At 39.4% G+C, this 22,937-nt stretch overlaps 1 protein-coding gene across 1 annotated transcript in view; it reads right to left on the bottom strand.

Moving 5' to 3' along the window:
* elovl6 (ELOVL fatty acid elongase 6) overlaps window positions 1-22,732 on the bottom strand; it is a 46,633-nt gene extending 23,901 nt beyond the window's left edge. Inside the window, 1 exon segment of the mRNA NM_001017257.3 lies at window positions 22,577-22,732. Within this exon segment, the coding sequence (NP_001017257.2) occupies window positions 22,577-22,665 (89 nt within the window). The 5' untranslated portion in view covers window positions 22,666-22,732.
* Window positions 22,733-22,937: the final 205 nt, after the last annotated feature.

The raw sequence follows: 22,937 nt of genomic DNA, 5'->3' as shown, positions 1-22,937 counted from the left end.
ATAAGTACAGAACTTTGCTACATAATTTATTTATTGTGTATATATATGGCCAAAGCATTTTTTAACTGATTTACAGACATTATACATCATTCAAATCATTACCTGTCCTAGTGGAGCTTACAATCTAAGGTCTTTCTCATATTCACACACACTAGCGTGGGGGTCTCCAGCCAGCGGACAGTGGGCTGTGCTGAACCAAGCAATCTCTGGTCCCAGCTGCAGATTCCAATAGCTCAAAGACAATTAAAACAGCTCAATTACCTGCAATCCCAGCTCCCGATGTGTTACACAACATCATACATTTGAAGCATCATTGCCATGACAACAGCTGTGCGAAGCCCAGGAAGCTTTCTACTGATAGCGACAAGGACCAAAATACTTAAAGCTCCGTACTAAGCAGTGGGCATACCACCACTTAGGGGGGAGTAAGAATAGAGAGGGGCTAGGCAAGTCTAGTTGCAAGGAAACTAGCTCAGGCCTCCCACGGATTCTTCAGTGGGAGCAGATCTCATCTTGTATTGCCAGCTTTGTATTTTTGGGATTATTGCACTCCCGTACATGGGGGGGGGGATGGGGATGGGGATTATGTTAGCACAAGCCAATTAAAATGTAAGAAGACATGTGTGATGTTCTGGTACCCTGAGAAATTATGTAAAAAATGCTCAACTTAGTTTTCTAAATGTTGCTAAACTAAAAATTCCAGCCCCCAAAGAACAGCTATTAGCTTGGCTGTGGGGGGGGGGGGGGGGGGGGGGGAGGGGTGGGCAGAATAAATTTAAATATTATCATATGAAGGTGTTTTTTGGAAAAACAAGTAGAAAACATATCAAGATAGACATAATAATGGAGTGAGAGTGAATGTAGAGTGTGTTTACAGTGGATATAAAAAGTCTACACACCCCTGATGAAATGTCAGGATCCTGTGCTGTACAAAAATGAGACAAAGATAAATTTATTTCAGAACTTTTTCCACCTTTAATGTGACCTATAAACTGTTCCACTCAATTAAAAAACAAACTGAAATCTTTTAGGTGGAGGGAAGAAAATGAAAAAACTAAAATAATGTGGTTGCATAAGTGTGCACACCCTTAAACTAATACTTTGTTAAAGCACCTTTTGATTTTATTACAGTCTTTTTGGGTATGAGTCTATCAGCATGGCACATTTTGACTTTGCAAGATTTGCCCACTCTTTATTGCAGAAGTACTCCAAATCTGTCAGATTGCGAGAGCATCTCCTGTGTACAGCCCTCTTTAGATCACCCCACAGATTTTCAATCGGATTCAGGGCTGGGCTCTGGCTGGGCCATTCCAAAACTGTAATCTTCTTCCGGTGAAGCCATTCCTTTGTTGATTTGGATGTATGCTTTGGGTCGTTGTCATGCTGAAAGATGAAGTTCCTCCTCTTGTTCTGCTTTCTAGCAGAAGCCTGAAGGTTTTGTGCCAATATTGACTAGTATTTGGAACTGTTCATAATTCCCTCTATCTTAACTAAGGCCCCAGTTCCAGCTGAAGAAAAACAGCCCCAAAGCATGATGCTGCCATGCTTCACTGTGGGTATGGTGTTCTTTTGATGATGTGCAGTATTGTTTTTGCACCAAACATAATTTTTGGAATTATGGCCAAAAAGTTCAACCTTGGTTTCATCAGACCATAACACCTTTTTCCCCATGCTTCTGGGAGACTTCAGTGTTTTTGCAAAATGGAGCCTTGGATGTTTTTCTTCGTAAAAAAAGGCTTTCGTCTTGCCACTCTACACCATAGCCCAGACATATGAAGAATACAAGAGATTGTTGTCACATGTACCAAACAGCCAGTACTTGCCAGATATTCCTGCAGCTCCTTTAATGTTGCTGTAGGCCTCTTGGTAGCCTCCCTGACCAGTTTTCTTCTCGTCTTTTCATCAATTTTGGAGGGACGTCCAGTTCTTGGTAATGTCACTGTTGTGCCATATTTCTCCACTTGATTGTGACTGTCTTCACTGTGTTCCGTGGTATATATAATGCCTTGGAAATTCTTTTGTACCCTTCTCCTGACTGATATCTTTTAACATTGAGATCCCCATGATGCTTTGGAAGCATGGCTGGATGCTGTGGACCATGGCTTTTGCTGTGGGACGCGACTAAAAAATGTCAGGAAAGACCAACTAGAGCAGCTGAACTTTATTTGGGGTTAATCAGAGGCACTTTAAATAATGGCAGGTGTATGCTGACTCCTATTTAACATGATTTTGAATGTGATTGCTTAATTCTGAACACAGCTACATTCTCAGTTAGAAGAGGGTGCGCACACTTACGCAACCACATTTTTTTAGTTTATTTGGTTTTCTTCCCTCCACCTAAAAGATTTAAGTTTGTTTTTCAATTGAGTTGTACAGTTTATGGGTCACATTAAAGGTGGAAAAAGTTCTGAAATGATTTATCTTTGTCTCATTTTTGTACAGCACAGCAACCTGACATTTTACCAGGGGTGTGTAGACTTCTTATATCCACTGTATGTAAGAACATAGCGAGAGCTGCAGTTGTACATGGCATGTACTAACAATACAATCACACAGCTTCCCTTCAAGGCAAACTAGAACAGGAACACCTATTCATCATACCTGACCCAGAAGCATGCTGACTCCGCAGAGACTAATTACTAGTGTTGTTAGGAGAGGTCAGCATGTGTATGACTATTCAGCATTAAAATCAGTAATAAAACTTAGGCCTAACTCAGGGGAAAAATGTAATTTCTGCTGTTTACAAAATAGGTAGGCAGCACTATTTTAATTGGTTTTCTCAAGTAAAATCTGACACGGAGATTTCATCTAGCGTTAGGTCAATGAAAAGCACTTCAATCTGTAATAAACAGAACAGAGGGTGAAAACGACCTAACATCTAATCTTAAAGGGGATCTGTCATCCAGACATAAAAAGCTGTATAATAAAAGTCCTTTTCAAATTAAGTAGGAATTCCAAACTCCTATTTTTTTTAAACATGTCCATACCCATTATAAAGGCATTTAAAAATCCCAGCTGTCAATAATATATTCTGTGCCCCACCTCTATGCGTAAGGCTCCGTCCAGAATTTCCTAGATGTCCCTGCCCTCCTCTTATTCCCCCTTTCTTTTTACCATCTAATTGTGTAGCCAGTGCATGGACATGGGCATCAGGTCCCCCATTCCGGCTCATACGCAAGATTTTGACATGATGCAAAGCTTTTCTTACTAACGGGATCCACAAAATGGCTCCTGCCTGCTTTCTGGGATTGTGTTGTTCAAGGACTGAAGGAAACAAGATTTAAATGATTTAAGTAAAGTAAGTAAAGGTTATTTTGCAAACAAACAGAATAGAAAATAATTTGGAATTATTTCTTAAGGTGAAAGTTCCCTTTAACAAGTTTACATCTAACTAATGCAAGAACAGGTATTTCCACAGCCACAGGGTGAAGGAACGACTTTTAAAAAATAGTTGGTCTCCTCAACTAATTGCAGTGATTTAGCTGCTATAGGTTAACATACTCATTGCTACGAGCAACTGGGCACTGTTTGCGAGTGTCTTCGCTTATAAATGGGCAAATGTTTCTACATCCTGATTCAACTGATCCAAAAATTACTATTCCATTGTTATTGGATGGAATTGTTGTATTGTACAACCACAAAATAAATGTGCTGAAAAGACAGTGGCATCACTAATCTTTAGAAGAAAACTTTGGACGACTTAAGAAAGTCGAAGCAGCACATGTTTTCCCACCGCCAATTTACATTATCGCCAGTGGGAAAGCATTTGGAGGAGATTAGTCGCCACTGCCAGAAGAGATTAATCGCGGAGCAACTAATCTCATGTGTCATTGCCCTAAGACACTGATATACCTTTATGCCTTATTTATGTTCTTATTGGAACAACTCTGACACTGCTCCACAGATTTGTTGGTCTATCCTCCAGGTGATAGTCAAACTTATTTAAAAAAGGCCAGGTTCTGAGTTAGTTTGCACGTTAAAGAAGAAGGAAAGGCAAAGTCACTTGGGGGTGCCAAAATGTTAGGCACCCCCAAGTGACTTAAATCGCTTACCTTCTACCCTGGGCTGGTGCCCCTGTTAGGAGAGAACAGCACCAGCCCGGGGTAGCTGCAGCACTTCCTCCTTCCTAACATTTTGGCACCCCCAAGTGACTTAGCCTTTCCTTGTCCTTTAAGTGAACAAACTATGGGCCAGATTCAATTCAATGAGAAAAATCTCATGGTTTATCATGTGAAAACACATGGATGAGATTTAATTTAAGGAGAAAAAATTACTTCAACTTCAGGGTTTTCACATGGTGAACTTTAACTTTGAACCAAGTTTTTCTGAATTGAATTGTATCTCAAATTGAATTGTGTCCATGCATGTTCACATGATAAATCTTTTCTCACAATTGAATTTGGCCCTATACTGTAAATAATATACTTAACTAATCAATTAAATAAATTCAAAATACAAATTCACTGTGTGTGTTATATAAATATAGCAGCTTTACCCAAAACCAAATCAAACCTTGTGGTTTTAAACTGATAAATTTACCCAATTAGGTTACAATTCAACCTAATTGTGTAAAGGTTTACATTTTAATGAATCATTTTCACAATTAAAATACAAAGTACCGTATATACTCAAGTATAAGCCGATCCGAATATAAGCCGAGGTACCTAATTTTACCTAAGAAGACTGGAAGAACTTATTGACTCGAGTATAAGCCTAGGATGAGAAATGCCGCAGCTACTGCCAAGTTTCAATAATCAAAATAAATACAGGTATCGGACCCCTTATCCGGAAACCCGTTATCCAGAAAGCTCCGAATTACGGAAAGCCCATCTCCCATAGACTCCATTTTAATCAAATAATTCAGATTTTTAAAACTGATTTCCTTTTTTTATGTAGAAATAAAACAGTACCTTGTAATTGATCCCAACTAAGATACAAATAATCCTTATTGGACACAAAACAATCCTATGGGGTTTAATGAATGTTTTATTGATTTTTTAGTAGACTTAAGGTATTGAGATCCAAATTACAGAAAGACCCCTTATCCGGAATACCCTTGGTCCCAAGCATTCTGGATAATGGGTCCTATACCTGTACCAATACAATTACATTAAATGAGGCATCAGTGGGGTATAGGTTTTTAAATATTTATTTCAAAGAAAAACCATAAACTAGCTCTGTAAGTGGAGAAGAGGGTCAACAAAAACAATATGGTATCAACAATGATACCTTAAGGGTACTACCCCCCTTAGCTCAATCAGCAACCAAGCTAAAACATAAAGAGTTAAAATCCTTCAAAACTATATATAGTTTATATAGAATATAAAGTGCAATGTCTAGTGCAGAATGGGACAAGTGAGGATGGTAGATGAAGATGAATTTGGGAGCGGCACAGGGCATTGGAGGGTCTGGTTGCGGGTGGCCTAATTTGCACACAAAGGACAGAGGGTGCCAGTATGGAGGGACCCATGGCATCCGACTCGAGTATAAGCCGACTTTCTCAGCACATTTTGGGTGCTAAAAAACTAGGCTTATACTCGAGTATATACAGTATGTATAAATCATATATTTGTCTTGCTCCTTCATCCTGTTCCTCTTTCTCTTTTGACCCAAATTTTTCTCATCTCTTAATACACTTTCTTTTCTTCCTCTTCTGTTCTGGTAACATGTTCTACATGACAGTTTATTTGTCTGTTCTCTACTCATTTTTACTTCATCATCTCCTCATTGTCTACCTTTTTAGTAACTTATTGATCTGCGTTATCATTTTTCATCACCTTTCCAAAACTTTCAGAACATTTTGCTGTTGCTTTTCATCCCTCATCATTTTTATTCATATACCCACACTTTTATTACACTGTCTCTTTTGGTTTTGAATTTTACTAAATTATCTTTTTTACTAGTTTTCTATCCCCTTGTCTGAGCTCCCCTTGACTTATGCTTCTGTTTTCGTCTTTCATTGTCAACTGTACACTATTTTCATTAGCTCTTCTTTCATATTTCATATCTGCTACCTTTCTCTTCTCTAACATCTATCCTTGTGAGGCTACTTCCTCCTGCACACACTTTTTGCAGTGAAAGTGCTCCAGCACTCCAGCAATACAAAGAGAGCTGTGAGCAGATGCTAAATAGATTTACAGAAAGCTCCTTTATAAAATTTGAAAGGAAATGTTTAATTTATACATGACTAAAGCAGGCTAGGCCATTTTCTCTCACATTCTCTTTAACCAGAATATTTTGGATAAAAGCTCATACATAGCAAATATACCCTCAGGGAGGATAAAAATAGGAGAATAGGATAAAGAATAGCTTTAGACTTACTTACATTTGACTATGTGTTGAAAATGTTATTTTGGTTGATGAAATGCTACTAAGACAATTAATAAATACCGGTATAGGATCTCTTATCAGCCCTGTTTGGGACCTGGGGTTTTCTGGATAAGAGATCTTACCATAATCTGTATCACCATACCTTAAGTCAGGGATCCCCAACCTTTTATACCCGTGAGCCACAATTAAATGGAAATCGTGTTAGGGAGCAACACAAACATGAAAAATAATCCTGGGGGTAGCCCTTATGTGGACTGGCAGCCTACAGAAGGCTCTATTTGGCATTATACTTGGTTTTTATGCAACCAAAACTTGCCTCCTTACCAGAAATTAAAAAATGAGCACCTTCCTTGCAGCTACTGGGAGCAACATCCAAGGGGTTGGTGAGCAACATGTTGCTCACAAGCCACTGGTTGGGAGTCTTAAGTCATCTAAACACTAAATAAATACAATAGGATTGTTTTCCCTTTAATAAGGATTAATTATATCTTACTTAGGATCAAGTACCAGGTACTGTTTTTATTATTACAGAGAAAAGGAAATTATTTTTAAAAATTAGTATTATTTGATTAAAATGGACTCTATGGCAGATGTCCTTTCTGTAATTCTGTACAGGAAAATCACCAGTAAACTAAAAACAAATGTTAAACAGCTACTGCCATTCATTGTTCTCTAATCCGCTATAGAATGGACATTTTAGACATAAAATAGGACTACTGCTGCTGCTAAATATTGCATTTGCAGATGCTAGGCAAAATAATCTAATTTTTAAATGTAAATAAACTTTTTCCCTTTCTAATGGTACTGATTCTCCTTACAGTAAAAAATTAAAAGGAAATAGGCCATTTTTTCAAACTCAGCAGCAATGAAACTACGCAAATAAGCAACTTGGATCAATTCCCATTTCCAAATCTATGTGGTAAAGCAGTTTCCATCACATCATCAACAAATCCCAGTTACCTGCAAACATTACTACCAGATAAACCACCATCAAATATCTCCTGCTGTGCTAAGCAATACTTCATGAAAAATAATATACTTTGGATTGATAGCTCCCAAGATTATGGTCCACTCAACATTTTATTGGACTGCATGTCAGAAACTGTTGTGGAAAATGTCTCCTCATAAATAAGATATAATAATGCTGTCAAACAACTGTGTGATGGGTTTACTTTGTAAATGAGCAACACAAAAATAATAATTTGCTATTTTACGATTTATCTACCACAGTGACTGTTTGGGAAGTAAGTCACCTTTGCAAAACATTATGTCACTGTAGGCCCAATATCAGACATATGACATTCAGATGTCCTTTCACTTTGGAAACAAAAAATAAACGCAGAATGCTCAGTTAATGTCTTAGAATGTCATAGTGAGCCTCTGGGTCACTTAAATAGACAGGAATAAAATCTTTTCATATATTGCACTGTTATTGTTACACTCTACTATATAATCATTTTAATTTAAAATTTAGTACAGTAAAGTTCTGGCAAAAAACATTTTGTAGTTATCTGTGCATTGTAAAACTATCAAGCTATCTGGTCAGTTGGCAACTGACTACAATTGTTAAGCTGGCCACACACACACCGATGATATTGTATGAAAGCTCGTTTCGTATGATATTCAGTGCGTGTATGGCAGATCAACGAGACGACTGATTTCACAAAGGCTGCGGATATCAGTTGTCTTGTTGGTCGGCTGGGTTAAAAGATTTTTATCAGGGCTGAATCGGCAGGTGGAGGTAGAATTCCTATTATTTCTACCTCCACATCTGACAATTCAGCCCTCAACGTCAGTGGGGGAAATGAACAATCTTTCCTACGACCGCTACGTGTATGGCCACCTTTACCCTTGATACCAACTTAAAAATAAATCAGCAAAAAATAAAATAAGGAGACAATGAAAAACTGGCATTAAAGGGCACCTATATTGTTTCCCAAACCAGAAGTGTGGGCTAATAGAGTCTGCACTCCAGATAGGGGAAACAATATTTAAAAGAAAAAAAAAGTGGTGGTGGGGGGGGGGGGTTCCCATGGGTGGGTCTCCATGATCCCCTTTCAAGCAGGGGCATTTCATCCTACAAAAGAAAATAGTGATCAAAACAAGGTTTAAAATTTATTCTACACCAATCTCTTGATGAAACCAAATCCAAACTCTAATTATCACGTGGTTTTTTTTTCTTGCTGTTTTTTTCTGTGACATTTGATTTGGCATTTAGCCAAATCTTTTGTGGTGGAGTAGCTGCCCAGTCCATTTACCATAGCAAGCAATCAGATATTAGTTCTTACTGGTCTACTACAGTTAGGATAATATAACTTTGGGGTGGTTACTAGATTGTGACCACATTTCACATATTACTTAATAAGGGTTACCATTCAAAACTAGGGATGCACCAAATCCAAGATTCTGCCTTTTTTGGCAGGATTTGACCGAATCCATGCCTCTGACGGAACCCTAAAAATCACGTGACTTTCTGTCACGTAAACACGGAAGTTGAAAATTTTTCCCAGATTTAATCTTTCCAAAACCTAATTAGCATAGCCTGAATCCATTAAGAAGGGTCCGGGGGTTCGGTCGAATCCAAAAAAGCAGATTCGGTGCATCCCTATTCAAAATATTCTAAAATGAAATGGCTGCTGGAGGACAATGTTTTATTAGATATTTAAGATTCTCAGAAAAAAATGGCAATAACTTTTACTGAACATTTATAAAGAAATAAACTCTGCTTGATAATGCACACATATGGCATTACATTCCCTAAAGGAAAAATTTTGCTTATATATCAATGGTAGTTAAATGTAAAAGATACACTGAGTGGTGCTGGCATCAGTGTTTGTTTAAAAGGTTTTTCCCTAACCCATTAATAAATAATGCACAATGTTTATGGCAAAGAACAAATATACCATGTTCATTTTGTGTAACACAAGCCTGTGCAGAAATCTGACCTACATGCGCTAGCAGAAGTAAAAGCTTAATTCACAAATGTGGTTTCTTTTTTGCTGCATAAAGAGTGAAATGTTTCCAAATGCATGCATTCTCATCTAAATCTGGAACTGCTAATACTGTAAAGCAGGGGTACCCAGAAAAAGGGGGTGCTCCATTTCAATTATAGGGTCTACTATCTTAAGTGTTACCCTACTACACTTCTACCTTCACCAAATCAGCCTCATAGCACAGCAAATGTTTTCTCTACCAGTGGAAAGGAGAAAGCTCAGTCACTCCCTGCACTGTCACTGATCTAAATCCTAAATGTATGTCACCAGAAGCGCTAGGCAGAGTTCTGATGGGTAGCCATTCAAATCAATGTCAAACAGTATGAGTGTTTACAAAAGTTTCTCTGCAGAGAATAACATCAGCCACGTTAATTTAGCAAACAATTAAATTGTGCTTTGGGTGTATGATTTCATTCTCCTAATCCAGGATGTCAGACTTCCAGCCATATAGTTTGTTGCAAATGTCAAATACTAGCACAGCGTTTTTCAACCGTGTGCCGCGAGATGTTGCCTGGTGTGCCGTAGGCAGGGCCGCAATTTTTACTTTCAAAAAAAAAATCCGGGCCCTGTCATTGGTTGCGCCCCGTGTGTACGGGTGACGTCAGTACGCACGGGGCGCAACGTTATAAAAGGGCCTGTGTGCGGTTGCGTGTAGGCAGAAGTGCAGAGGCGGCGCGCGTGAGGGGAAGATGCTGCTGAAGCCGCCGAAGAGTAAAATGCTGCTGGGCACCAATGTATTAGGGGGGGCCACGGGGCACACTGACTTATGGGGGCACTGCTGCTGGGCACCAATGTACTAGGGGGGCTGGCTCTTGGCACCAATGTACTGGGGGGCACTGCTGCTGGGCACCAATGCACTAGGGGGGCACTGCTCTTGGCACCAATGTACTAGGGGGGCACTGCTCTTGGCACCAATGTACTAGGGGGGCACTGCTGCTGGGCACCAATGTACTAGGGGGCACTGCTCTTGGCACCAATGTACTAGGGGGGCACTGCTGCTGGGCACCAGTGTACTAGGGGGGCACTGCTCTTGGCACCAATGTACTAGGGGGGCACTGCTGCTGGGCACCAATGTACTAGGGGGGCACTGCTCTTGGCACCAATGTACTAGGGGGGCACTGCTGCTGGGCACCAGTGTACTAGGGGGGCACTGCTGCTGGGCACAGAGTTACATTTTTTAACATTTTCTAATGGTGGTGTGCCTCGTGATTTTTTTCATGAAACAAGTGTGCCTTTGCCCAAAAAAGGTTGAAAAACACTGTACTAGCATGTACCAGGCTCGAGCATTCGGCACCTAAAACCACATGTGAGTTCCTTAGGTGCCAAGCTTTTTATTTTTTTTAAAAGCCTGCTCGGGGGGGAAAAAACCCCCACTGGTATTAAACCAGGGTATTCGCTTGTAGAAACCATGTGTTCAAATATTAGAATGAGATTTGGGCAGAACAGTTATTATACATTTTGGATCTTATAGCAGGATACCTGATACAGCAATGTTTTCCAATATTCATAACCTTATTGTGACATAATGGCAAAGAAAAGATGTTCCATTAATAACTATCTTTGGACATTCATTTATCTGTGTATAGTCCTAAAAGAGTCTTGAAATATTATTAAATCAGCACAGAAAAGCATTTGTACCAACGGACTCAATACATTAAGCCTACAACAGTCTCTCTTAAAGGGACAGTAACACCAAAAAATGAAAGCATATAAAAGTAATTACTATATAATGTAATGCTGCCCTGCACTGGTACAACTGGTGTGTTTTCCTTAAGCTGGCCATACACGTGGCGATCTCACGATGTTTCGTACGACCGTCGGTCGCACGAAACATCGTCAGATCCGCCACACACCATTCAGGGCTGAATCGGCAGGTAAGGAGGTAGAAACAATAGGATTTCTACCTCCTTCTGCCGATTCAGCTCTGAAGGGAGAATTTTGGTCAGGCGCCTTCTATGGCGCCCGATCAAAATTTTCTAACTTGCCCGATCGGCGAGCCGACCGATTTCAGCAGCTTCCTGCGATATCGGTCGGCTCGCTGACATGCCATACACGCACCGATTATCGTACGAAACGAGGTTTCGTACGATAATATCGGTGCGTGTATGGCCACCTTTAGAAAGACTACTATAGTTTATATAAATAAAGCTTCTGTGTAGCCACGGGGGCAGCCATTTACAGGAGAAAAGGCACAGGTTACTTAGCAGATAACAGATAAAACCCCATTATATTCTACAAAGCTTATCTGCTATCTGCTATGTGCCTTTTTTCCTTTTTCCCAGCTTTAATTAAGTTATCAAACGTTTTAAATACATTTTTTTTAAATAATTTATATATTCTATAGCTTTCCAGCTTTCAAATGGAGGACACCGACCCCAGCAGCAAGAGTCAGGCAGAATGACGAGCACTAAACAGAACAGAACTAAACAGAAGTGCATATTGACTTAAGTACCTTTAAAGGATGGGACATGTAACTGACTATGGGCCAACAGGACTGCAACTGCAGTGTGGTAAGTAAATGACCCACCTAAGTGTCTGCCAACTGATCATAACTTTAGGTGGCTTGAAGTGAAGACCATGCAACCTCAGAAATAAAGGCTGAATGAAAGATCTTGTAAATGCATTTTGGGGGTTGAAAATCCTTAAAACATGATAAAAGAGGAAAACAATAGCAGGACTACTGCTTTTATACAGAAGTAGTTTCATTTATCAGGACAATAGTACTCCAAACTCCAAAGATTATCATCAGACAACATTAACATTTTCAGGCAGATCTATTTTAATAAGAAATTGTTGAGTCAAATCATGGTTATTAGTGCAATGCTGCCCAGAAACCATTTGCTTTAATGGGTAATGTATTTGAGAAATGTCCATACAGACAGGTCTTAAATATTTATTTTGGCATTGCTTTTTCATGAACTGAAATCAGAGATCTGCCTCTGTTGAAGTCATCTGATATATACAGTAATATTATTTCTGGCATGTCATGGGTTTAATGCATTAACAGCATTTACAAGACGCTGCAATGGCAAAGCTTATGAATACTCAATGTAAATTTGTTTCAATATCAGAGCTGTGGATGTATATAGGCAACTCCAAGGCCCTTTCAGAGGTCTCTAGGAAGGGGGGTTAAAATGAAGAAGGGGAACAAGTTGGGCAACACAGGGACAGAGGGGCAAGTAACAAGACATGAGTCAGACATTCATTTACACAACTAATGGGGCCCAACAAGCTCTATGCTCCAGGAACCACCAGTAAGGGCCTATCAATTTATATTAGTGTTGCACAGTGTGCCTCCAGCACATTTATTATAAACTTTTTAGGTACCAATAGGTACTAGGCTGATATCAACAAAATATAAGGGATCATTTACATACATAACATTCCTATGTGTGCCAGTTTGATGGCTGCACCCACTTTTTACAAAGTTTGTACTACAATTTAAGGAAAATGTGGCATTATGGGTAAAAAAATTACAACTTGCACTAAAGTTTTGCAATTTGCATACCTTTAGTAAAGAGGCTTACGGAATCAAGCTATGTTTATTTCAAGTATCAATTTTAAAAAATGATTAAAAGCAAAACTAGAAAAGTAGTTTAACTAAGTCACCAAGGTACCTAAGAATACTAAGACATTTTGTTTATTTCTGAAGTGAGCTGGAGAATAATTTTCATTCCAATATTAATATGGGGCTTCTAAAATAAAACCTTTAAATGGAAAAATATTTAATTTAAAAGGACTCTAATCTTGTCTAAAATTATCCTTAAGTTATCAAATGAAAGAGAAGGCATAGTTTATTGTAGTGACAGACTATACGTGTTTCTTAACACATGTGCAAGAGCAATTTTTTTCGAGTAAAGTTCAGTGTAAAAATAAAACTTGGTAAAATAGACAAACTACACAAAATAAAAAATGTTTTCAATATAGTTAGCCAAAAATGGAAATAATTAGTGCTGCAATGCAGCACACAATGTTGGGATACTGCAAAAATGTTTATTTTTTTGCACTTTGATAAATGAGCTGTAAAGACTGCATCATTAAAAGCACACTTTTCTTCTGCTTCCCCTGGACCTATACATCCCCATATCCAGTAAAGTGGCATAAAATGCATTCTCTGACTATTACTTCTCATTTCCTGTATATTAAATTATTCAGAAAGTACACTCTTAATACAAGGGTTAAAAACCATGCCTTGGCTGATTCATGTGCTCATTGGGGAATCAGCGTTCAAATTTGAGAATCCAAATACATTTCTGACTAGTCATGAATACTGCAGTTTAAAGAAGTTAACCTAATTAGTCATAGCTAATTTTGCTCTCCCAAATCCTTCTTCCTAGAACAATAAATGATTCAGTCTTACTTCTTAAGGGTGGCCTTTTACACCTGTTACATAAAGTGGAGGGAGTTTATGTTCTTGCATATTCAGCATGCACGTCCCCAAAGCACTTCCATGACCCAGTGTGTCATGCTACAAAGACAGTTAGCAGTGAAAGTTAAAAATCTGTTCAGAAAATACCAAGACAACTCTGGCAAGAGAGTACAGCAGTAGGGCAGCGCTGGTTTTCCTGCAGCTGGAAGTGTATTGCGGCTCTGTGGATTAGAGTCCCTCAGGATACATGAACAATGGGCATGTTAGGCAGGCTTTCTTTTTTTACAGTTGGCTCCCATTACAGACAGAGTTCCTTCCTTATAAACAACTGTTTCAGCATGAGATTCCTGTTTCTGCTTCACTAGTTTTATCTGTAGTCCAGATATATCTGATGTGTAATGTACCAACTGTTCTAATATAGAGAAGTACTAACGCTGCTAACACGTGGTTTTTCTGCCTGATACGCTCAGTTCATTCATTACGAGCTGAAAGTTTCCAGTGAAAAAGATTTCAGGCATGCTCTGTGGCGTTATTGTGCACGATTAGTTTACAGCAGTCGGAACAGGCTTTCTGCATTCCAATTGGTGCCTGCTCAGTCAGCAGACATCATAAGATAACAGTCATTGGCCAGGAAAATACCTCTGCTGCAGCTGTCACACAGTATTGCAAGCCTATACTATGCAGGCAGGAAGCAGAGGACAGAAAAAAAATATGAATTTTAACATTTGCCTTTTTACTGTAAGTGTATTTGTACTGCAAACATTTGCAGCTGCTGGGAATGCAATCCTATGTAAGACAGAACAGCAGAGCAGCAATTTCTACTCCATTTTCGTGAATTTGTCAGTATTCAAAATTCTATGCTAAAAATTAAACACTCAGTAGTCAAGGTTTTGCATTAATTATGAATTCCATACAAGATCTTTAGTCACAATGTGGTTTTTGCATTCAGTGCAAATGTTTATAAAAATACATTGCAGTGCACTCAGAATTCTTGTAGATTTCTAATAAACTATGGCAAAAAGGAACATAAGCATTTTGTAGCAAATACAATTATTATAAACCAAAGAAGCAGCATGTGTGACACTAATTAGGTCAACAGAAAGCTAAAATGTAAAATCCTGCTTTGTCAGTATCTATTGGATTCATAAGTGTCCTAATGCTGAGTATAGTTCAATAATTGTTGCAGCCTATAGCCCTAAAGGTATGTTTGGGGTTTGGTAGTTCAACGCCAACTGATTGTTGGCACAAGCAGCAATCAAACGCTTCTTCATTAAATTTTAGTCGGTTGACCATAAAAATCAGCTATGCCATAAGTTTAATAGCAGACAGTAGGGCTGGGCGATATACCGTTTAATACCGAATACCGGTGTTCTTTTTTAAAACTATATTCATTTTTCAGATACCGCAATACCGGGGTGTCAGGGTACTCACCCGTGCGGGCCGGTCTCGCGCGCCTCCTTGCGTGTGCGCGCGTCCCGTTGTCCGTTGCGCATGCACGTCCAGGTGCGCGTGCGTCAAAGCGCACGTACATGTCAAAGCGTGCACGTCCGCGACGCGCTGACGGCGCCGGTTCTGCGCATGCATGGGGGGTATTTAAAGCTATCAAACGCCTCCTCCTGTGCTATGTTGTCTGCGGCCTTGCCTGGGAAACTAAGCCTGCCTGATTTACCTTACGACTTTTTGTTGCCGATCCTTCGCTTGCCTGACTCTGATTTTCAATACTGCAGTAATTATTCTCTAATTTATTAGGAAATGGGGTTAACACCTAATCATGCATGGAAAAAAAAAATACCGTCAAATACCGTGACACCGATATAATTTTGAAAAATACCGTGATATAAATTTTTGGTCATACCGCGCAGCTCTAGCAGACATGAGTAAATACTGAACTACAATGGGTGGTTTTGAACCAAAAGGGCAATTACACACAGGGAGATCTGCGGCAAGTAAATTACATTTGTCTTAACTGCAGGGGAAATGCCTGCTTTTGGGGGCGACAAATCTCCCTGTGTGTCATTGCCCTTAAACCACTACTAAAATGAAAACTTACTACCTTTCCTTTTCAGCATGGTTGGCTGCCTTGAACTGCACCATTCATTCATAAAATCTCAGTTTTCTAAACTATTGTTTACAGAACTTCAAAAAAATGACAACATGATTAAAATTTCCAATCCTTGCTTTACAGGATTCCTTACTGGATTCTCACAATACATGACTACATGCAGTTCCATTAAAGTGAGTACCATTGTAACTAAGCATGGATGTGATAATTTTCCTCAACAGCTAAAGCCTGGGAACAGTGATTTGTTCTGCAGAACTGCCTCCCTCATACACATTTTAGCAAGAGCCCTGCAATAACTACAGCAGATAAATTATACACTTTATATCACTTTATAGAGGAATATAGAACAATAAAATTTTATACAATACAGTACTGAATAAATCCTAGGTCTTGGTAATCTCTTCAGCAAGTAACTGTTATGTTTCAGCTACTGTTTAAGCTAAAGTTACATTCTGGGTTTGGCCAGCTCTTACTCTTGGTTCTTCTTTGGGGAAGCACATGTGCAGGGTGTAAAGTTTTAATGCATATTATTACTATTATTTTCTGTTATTTAAACAGTGCCAAAAATTAAAATATGTGAAGCATTATGTAGCACAAAAAACATCTTAGCAGATATGTTGATCTAAATAATATATTAGATAGATATCTAAATATCTAAATAATATTTTGATTCAAAACTATTACATTTAAGAAAAATCTTTTAGGCTAAAATTACACTTTCAAATAACTAATGCTTTGGTTTTTACACTATAACATTCAGGTTCCCCTCATGAGACAAAACATTTGGTCAGAGTACCCCTTAGCTCGTAACTAAGTTACAGATATAAACACATCGCTGTATGTAATTCGGCCATAGATTCAATAACATCTTTACTGAAAATTCGCCACAACACAAAAAAACACCCATTGACTTTAATGTACTTGGAGTGAGAAAAAAGTTGCATCCGTTAAAAAAAAGTTTTGCAGTGGGAGTGAAGAGATGCAAAAACGCATTGTGCAAATTTTTCACCATTTCACAATTTTTTTGGCAAAGTGAAATGGGACTGATTCGATTATTACTACTAACCATCAAAGACCTGTATAAAGGGAACATCCTGAGCACAACATAACCATTATATTTATGGGACAATACATGAAAACTATAATGGGTAAGACAGTTTTAGTGCTGTGCTGCTGTCTTTTAATATCTTGTGTCATATAAAACTTCTCATGTGTTTCAATGGTTCTGCTGTGATAGAGAATATTTCTTATCCAAGCCACCTATCCAGTCTTTTCTTTAATGACATGACATTGCCGATGCCTGCATGAAAGCCTAAATGTGTCTCTGCTGACATGCCCTTTTTCCAGGAGGATTTTAGCCTACTTTCCTGCATAGGCTAATCAAGCAAAAAAAAAAAAATTTCTAAAAGAAAAAACTGCTTTTGACTTCTATTTAGACTTTAGACTTTTATTCTGATGGTGACAAATAAAAAAAAAAATAATGCAATGTTCACTACTTTAAAACTCATCTTGACAGAAGTCCAAGAAAATATAGTCACTGTAAAGGTCCCCATACACGGGCCAATTCTAGCTGCTGATATCGGTCCCTTAGACCGATTCAGCAGCTGACCGGCCCGTGTATGGGGACTACCGACCTCCAGGTGATGTCAGTGAATACAAGGAATGAAATTGGTAACACAGTACCAAGACTATTTTCATGTTTTGTTAATGGTTTCAGTACATAAGAGGTTCCCTGACTGTGGACTAAACCACTTGGCACAAAGATAAGGTCACTAGATCACATCTTATAAATGCAAGCTGCTGAGCTTCATTGTTTTTAAATTATACGCAATCAGAACAGTGTTAAGACATGTCACTGATTTTTCATATGATATAGTAACCTCACCCCGTCTCTGAGTGCCAACTAATAAGAGATCTGATGGTGGGCGCTAATATACATTTTTGGATATTGGCAGAACTAAAGCAGTGTATCTTTAACCTTGTAATTAACTATAGAGGCCTCAAAATGTTTGACTATCACAGGGAGCTTAAGTGCAAGAGGTGTGACAAATCCCTTCAGTAGAGTATGAACTAACTGCAGTCATGAGCTGAGTTTCTCAATCGGTTACTGACTTGCAATGAACAGTGTGCGATACATTTTTGTAACAAAGATGGAAACACACAATCTCATTTTAGAAAACCATATCCTGGAATTAGAATGCACTTCTTTTATGTTTCTACTGCAGATATATAACAGAATATGTTCCAATAAAATAACTGTCTATAACTATTGCAGCTTTGTGATCTGCTGTTCCTTGTGCCTGTACAATGTTTTGTTGTAGGGTAGGCTGTGTTTGTTGTGAAAGTCAAGTGCATATATTTTCTCTAATTAAATAAAGCTGTTGAAAGTAAGAACGGTATGTGCAAACATATGTTTTGGGTATCGATTCCATCTTACTATTTACAGTTATTTTATGCAATATATTAAGTAATATGTCATGCATATGCATTACAGGTAGCCAGACAATTTTGATGGGCAGTGCAAAAATTAAAACAAAGACGCAACTAAGTAAAGGTCTTTATTGCTGGTGTACTAGCAACAAAAACCCCCCTGAACTTAAAAATAAACAAGTAAATAAATAAATAGTATGGAAGGTGACCAACCCCTTTAAAAGTAAAATAAAAATATTAATTGGTGTAGTAGTCCATCGCAACCATATTTTTTTTGGCTTTTTAATAGGAGACTGCAAAATGCTACCTGTTGATATATAGTCACCAATAATAATGTTGGGTCCAGGAGTACATGCTCCAGACCTACAGCATAATGAGCACCCTTATGATAGCAAATTGAAGAAAATTACGACTGTTGGTTGGCAATAAAAAGTGGACCACATCAGTTGAATATTTCAGTAAAATGTGGTCCAATCCAAGATTGGCTTAATCAATAGCAACTAATCAAGTATTATAAGGGTGCTCCTTATGCTGTATGCACGGGGCATGTGCATCAGCCATGTGCATCAGCCATGTGCAAAGGCAAACATCAATTTGGGGAAACTTTTCAGCCTTCAGGCTGGATGGCTTCTTAGCAAGTGAGGGAAAACAGGGTTATGGGAGATAGCTCTTAGCACAAGTTGATCCAGGGACTGGTCCGATTGCCATCTTGGAGTCAGGAAGGAATTTTTTCCCCTCTGCGGCAAATTAGAGAGGCTTCAGGTGGGGTTTTTTTGCCTTCCTCTGAATCAGCTAGAAGTTAGGCAGGTTATTTATAGGCATTATGGTTGAACGTGATGGAAATACATCTTGTTTCATCCTAACTTACTATGTTACTATGACGCACATAAGGGGTTATTAACGATTACCCCGGGCAAATGCAAGCAGCATGCCCCTTAGCGGCTGGCAGAATTGCTGTGCTTTGCAGCTAAGAAAAAATCTAATGTGAGGTATAAGTGATAAGGCCAGTTCTGCCATAGGTAGGCACCCCAATGTACTATATACTTCTTTATCTGCTGATGATCTCTTATATTTAAAAACAGGGAAGTGGAAGCCAATTCAATTTCCTGTTTAAAAACAACTCATTTTGGGAGGGACCGTGGAATGATGGCCATACATCACCTGTATCATGCCATGGTAAGTCATGTACAATCATACGCATACATGCAGCTATATAATTATTTTAATGTATGTAGCGAAATATAAAAGTTTTAACCAAATACTAGCTTGAAAAAAAAGTTCAGCATTCATTTCAGATATTATTGATTTTCCTGCATTCTCTGGTGCAAAACAAAACAAACACCAATATTTTTAAATTATTTCCATGATCGTGACACACAGCCAGACAACAGTACTTGCTTTTCAGGATATTACAGCAACTTTTTTTCAGGTGTAAAGAACTTTTACAAAGAAAGCATGCCTATTTAAAGGAAATTAGGAACTGGTTGTATAGTTTGATTACAAACAAATTATATGGACATAAAATGGCTATAAATCCACACATGGAATTCTTTTGTTACTGCTAAGTAACCATGGATCCAAACTACTGGCTGCCCTGTGTAGGAAGGATAAATTATATTTATACAGCAGCCATCTTTCAAATAATTTTCAATATACAGTTTTAAATTGCATAGCACTCTTTATAAGCCAATATAATATAGAAAGCCTGAAAAGAGAAATGTGGAGTTTAAGTGTCTCCATTAACAGGTGCAGCAGATCTTTAGTTACAGCTCCTGATTTCATTGCCAGAATTTTCTAGAGAGCAGAATTCCCATGAATTTGCTGTGCTCACATTGCAGAAGTACTGGTAACATTCCATGCTTGCATACAGCTCTGCCAGTCTCGACCGCTCAATGTGTCACTAAATGATGTTGTCTGGTGAATGGTAAACTGCAAACAAAGCAATCAGCAACTTTTTACTGAAGTCATAAAGGTGAAATGACTAACAGTGAAGCAACTACAGAAAAGTAAAGCTTGTAAGGATGACTACTGACATGCCTTGGTTCCACTGACAAACTGAAACTCCCTGAGTCCTCTTTGACAGAGGGTGGAAAAACTTGCAGCTGTAAATCTACACACTTGACACCCACTATATGATTCTTTGCTTCCCCATTAAGGGAGTTAAGGTCCCCATACACTGGCAGATCCGCTCGCTTGGCGATCTTCTCCCGATATCCCCCACCTACGGGTGGGCGATATCGGGAGATCCTGGCCCTGGGGCCAAACGATCGAATTATAATAACGGGCATAGGTAAAGTCGGTCCAGGGACCGCATCCGACTAGATTTTCTAACCTGCCCGATCGAGATCTGGCTGATTTCAGGCCAGATATCGGTCGGGCAGGCCCGTCGGAAGTGCCAATACACGGGCTGATTAGCTGCCGAATTGGTCCAAGGGACCGATATTGGCAGCTACTATTGGTCCGTGTATGGGGACCTTACTTATACAGATCTGCAGGTCATATTCGGCACACCTGATTTTCTATTCCACAGTTATCTCTACTCACTATTAGCCTGTTCACCAATGCTTATCACTAAACTAGGGCAAATTTGATGGCACTGGGATTAGGCATTTGCAAACATCAAATACCTGGCAATTTCAAAAAACGTATGCAGATGCAGTGATATTAAATAAAATTGCAATTTTTTGCATTTTATTTGTTTTCAATTTCAAGTCATAGCAAACATTACAAGCATTAAGCAGCTAATGAATGCCAAACATGCCACTCAAGCCTGACAAATAGGAAATCCTCTCCAATGGCTGCTGAGCTACAGGCAGGCCTTCACCTTGCAGAAGATGCTGGTACAGGTATGGGACTTGTTATCCAGAATGCTTGGGACCTGGGGTTTTCCGGATAAGGGATCTTTCCGTAATTTCTTAAGTCTACTAAAAAATCAATAAAACATAATTTAAACCCAATAGGATTGTTTTGCATGCAATAAGGATTCATTATATCTTAGTTGGGATCAAGTACAAAATACTGTTCTATAATTAGAGAAAAAGGAAATCTTTTTTAAAAATTAGAATTATTTTCTTATACTGGTGTCTATGGGAGATGGCCTTTCTGTAATTCGGAACTTTCTGGATAATGGGTTTCCGGATAAGGGATCCCATACCTGTAGTTGTAACTCTATGAATTGATGAGTCTAAATACTCCTGAACAGGCACAAATAGTGATGTGAATCGCCTGCAGTCCAAGCATGCTCTGGGCACTGGCGGTTAGTTATCTGCTTCCTCTTAATGAATGAAGACTGAAAGTGCTTACTACATAACACGAGGAAAGTCAATTTGAGTATAGGAGGTGCACAAATGACTGAAAATGTCAGTTACACTACTCTGCATATTTGGGAAATAATTTGTCAAAACTGCTGGTATCTAGCTATATTAAACTAAAAGTCCCTACTACATCCCACCATGGCTCAAAGCTGAGTTAATGGAGTTTCAGCTACCGGGCTATAGGCCGAGCATCATTCATGTAACTTAACATATAGATTCACTACGAAAGCATGCAACATAAATTATGAAACTAGCACTAATGAATATTGGAAGGTTACGGAAAGAGCTATCTATGCATACTTTAAAATGTAAGGTCCGCACTTGTGACATAGTAATTGGGCGGTTAGTCCAGAGGCCTATCATAGATGTTCTTATATTTATATAGGGATGTCCATATTGTGGTCCTCCAGCTATTGATGAAAATCACTTCCCAGAATCCCGAAGGAGCCTTCCGTTGCTACAGCCTGGACAGCATGCTATAAATTATAATAGGACTACTATACTTTCATGTAATCACTAATGCTCTAAAGATTATGTGACTGATTTTCCAACCTGCAGCCCTCCGTCTGTTGCTCCTCTATCCCCTGATGGATGTAGGAAGTGGCAGTCCTACAAGAGCTAAGGGAAACCAAATGTTCTGAACGAGAAAAGAACAGGGTTATAAAAATCTACAGATTGCTTGTATGGAGCCAGTGGAGCAGTGGCAGCACGGTGTGAAGCCCATTCATGCCGATATGAAGCCATTATGCAGGGCTCAGTGTATCCCCGCCACGAGGAGTGCTTGCTGGGTGGCTGGGTGCTATAAAGGGCGATGCTGGCATGGATGGGAATAAAAGGGATGAGAGGAAGAGCAGCTGCCCTATCGGTCGGGCCACACAATGCAATAACGGTAGCCGGTGCCCTGATCAGTACTGAGAGAATAATGGGCACGGCGAGCAGAGCAGCACCGTGTGTCAGGCATGGAGCTCCCCAGGCTGCACATCACTCCTACCTACACGGTGCCTCCCAGCCCCACGCCGATTCCCGGCATAGTGGGACTACACTGCCCTGAGACGAGCAGCTCTCAATCACCACCTACCAGTTCTCTTGCATCCACTGAATCGCTTCATTCTCGTTGAACTGCTTCTCAAATTCGTATTCTTGCAAAGTCAACGCTGACATGTTCATTTGGGCGAGCTGCTGTGGGATACCTGGCAGGGAGAATGGGGCTAATCCTCCGGCGCGTCACGGTCACATACACACACTTCACGTTCCTAGGTGCCTGCGTCGCCTAATTGTACCCTTGGTTTAGCATTGCTCTCGCCCTATCCTCCGTGCGGGTCACAGGCAGCTTCTCCTCCTCCTTTCTTCTGCATCCACCCTGTAAGCGCGCCGACGCGCTAAGGTCCTAGAGCCCACGGCTAGCACGCACCACGTGACTGACTCCCCCCTTATTATTT

This window comes from Xenopus tropicalis, chromosome 1 (genome assembly GCF_000004195.4).
Source record: "Xenopus tropicalis strain Nigerian chromosome 1, UCB_Xtro_10.0, whole genome shotgun sequence".
Lineage (NCBI taxonomy): Eukaryota > Metazoa > Chordata > Amphibia > Anura > Pipidae > Xenopus > Xenopus tropicalis.
The sequence above is the reverse complement of the archived record's forward strand: the minus strand, read 5'-3'. Positions and strand labels throughout refer to the sequence as shown.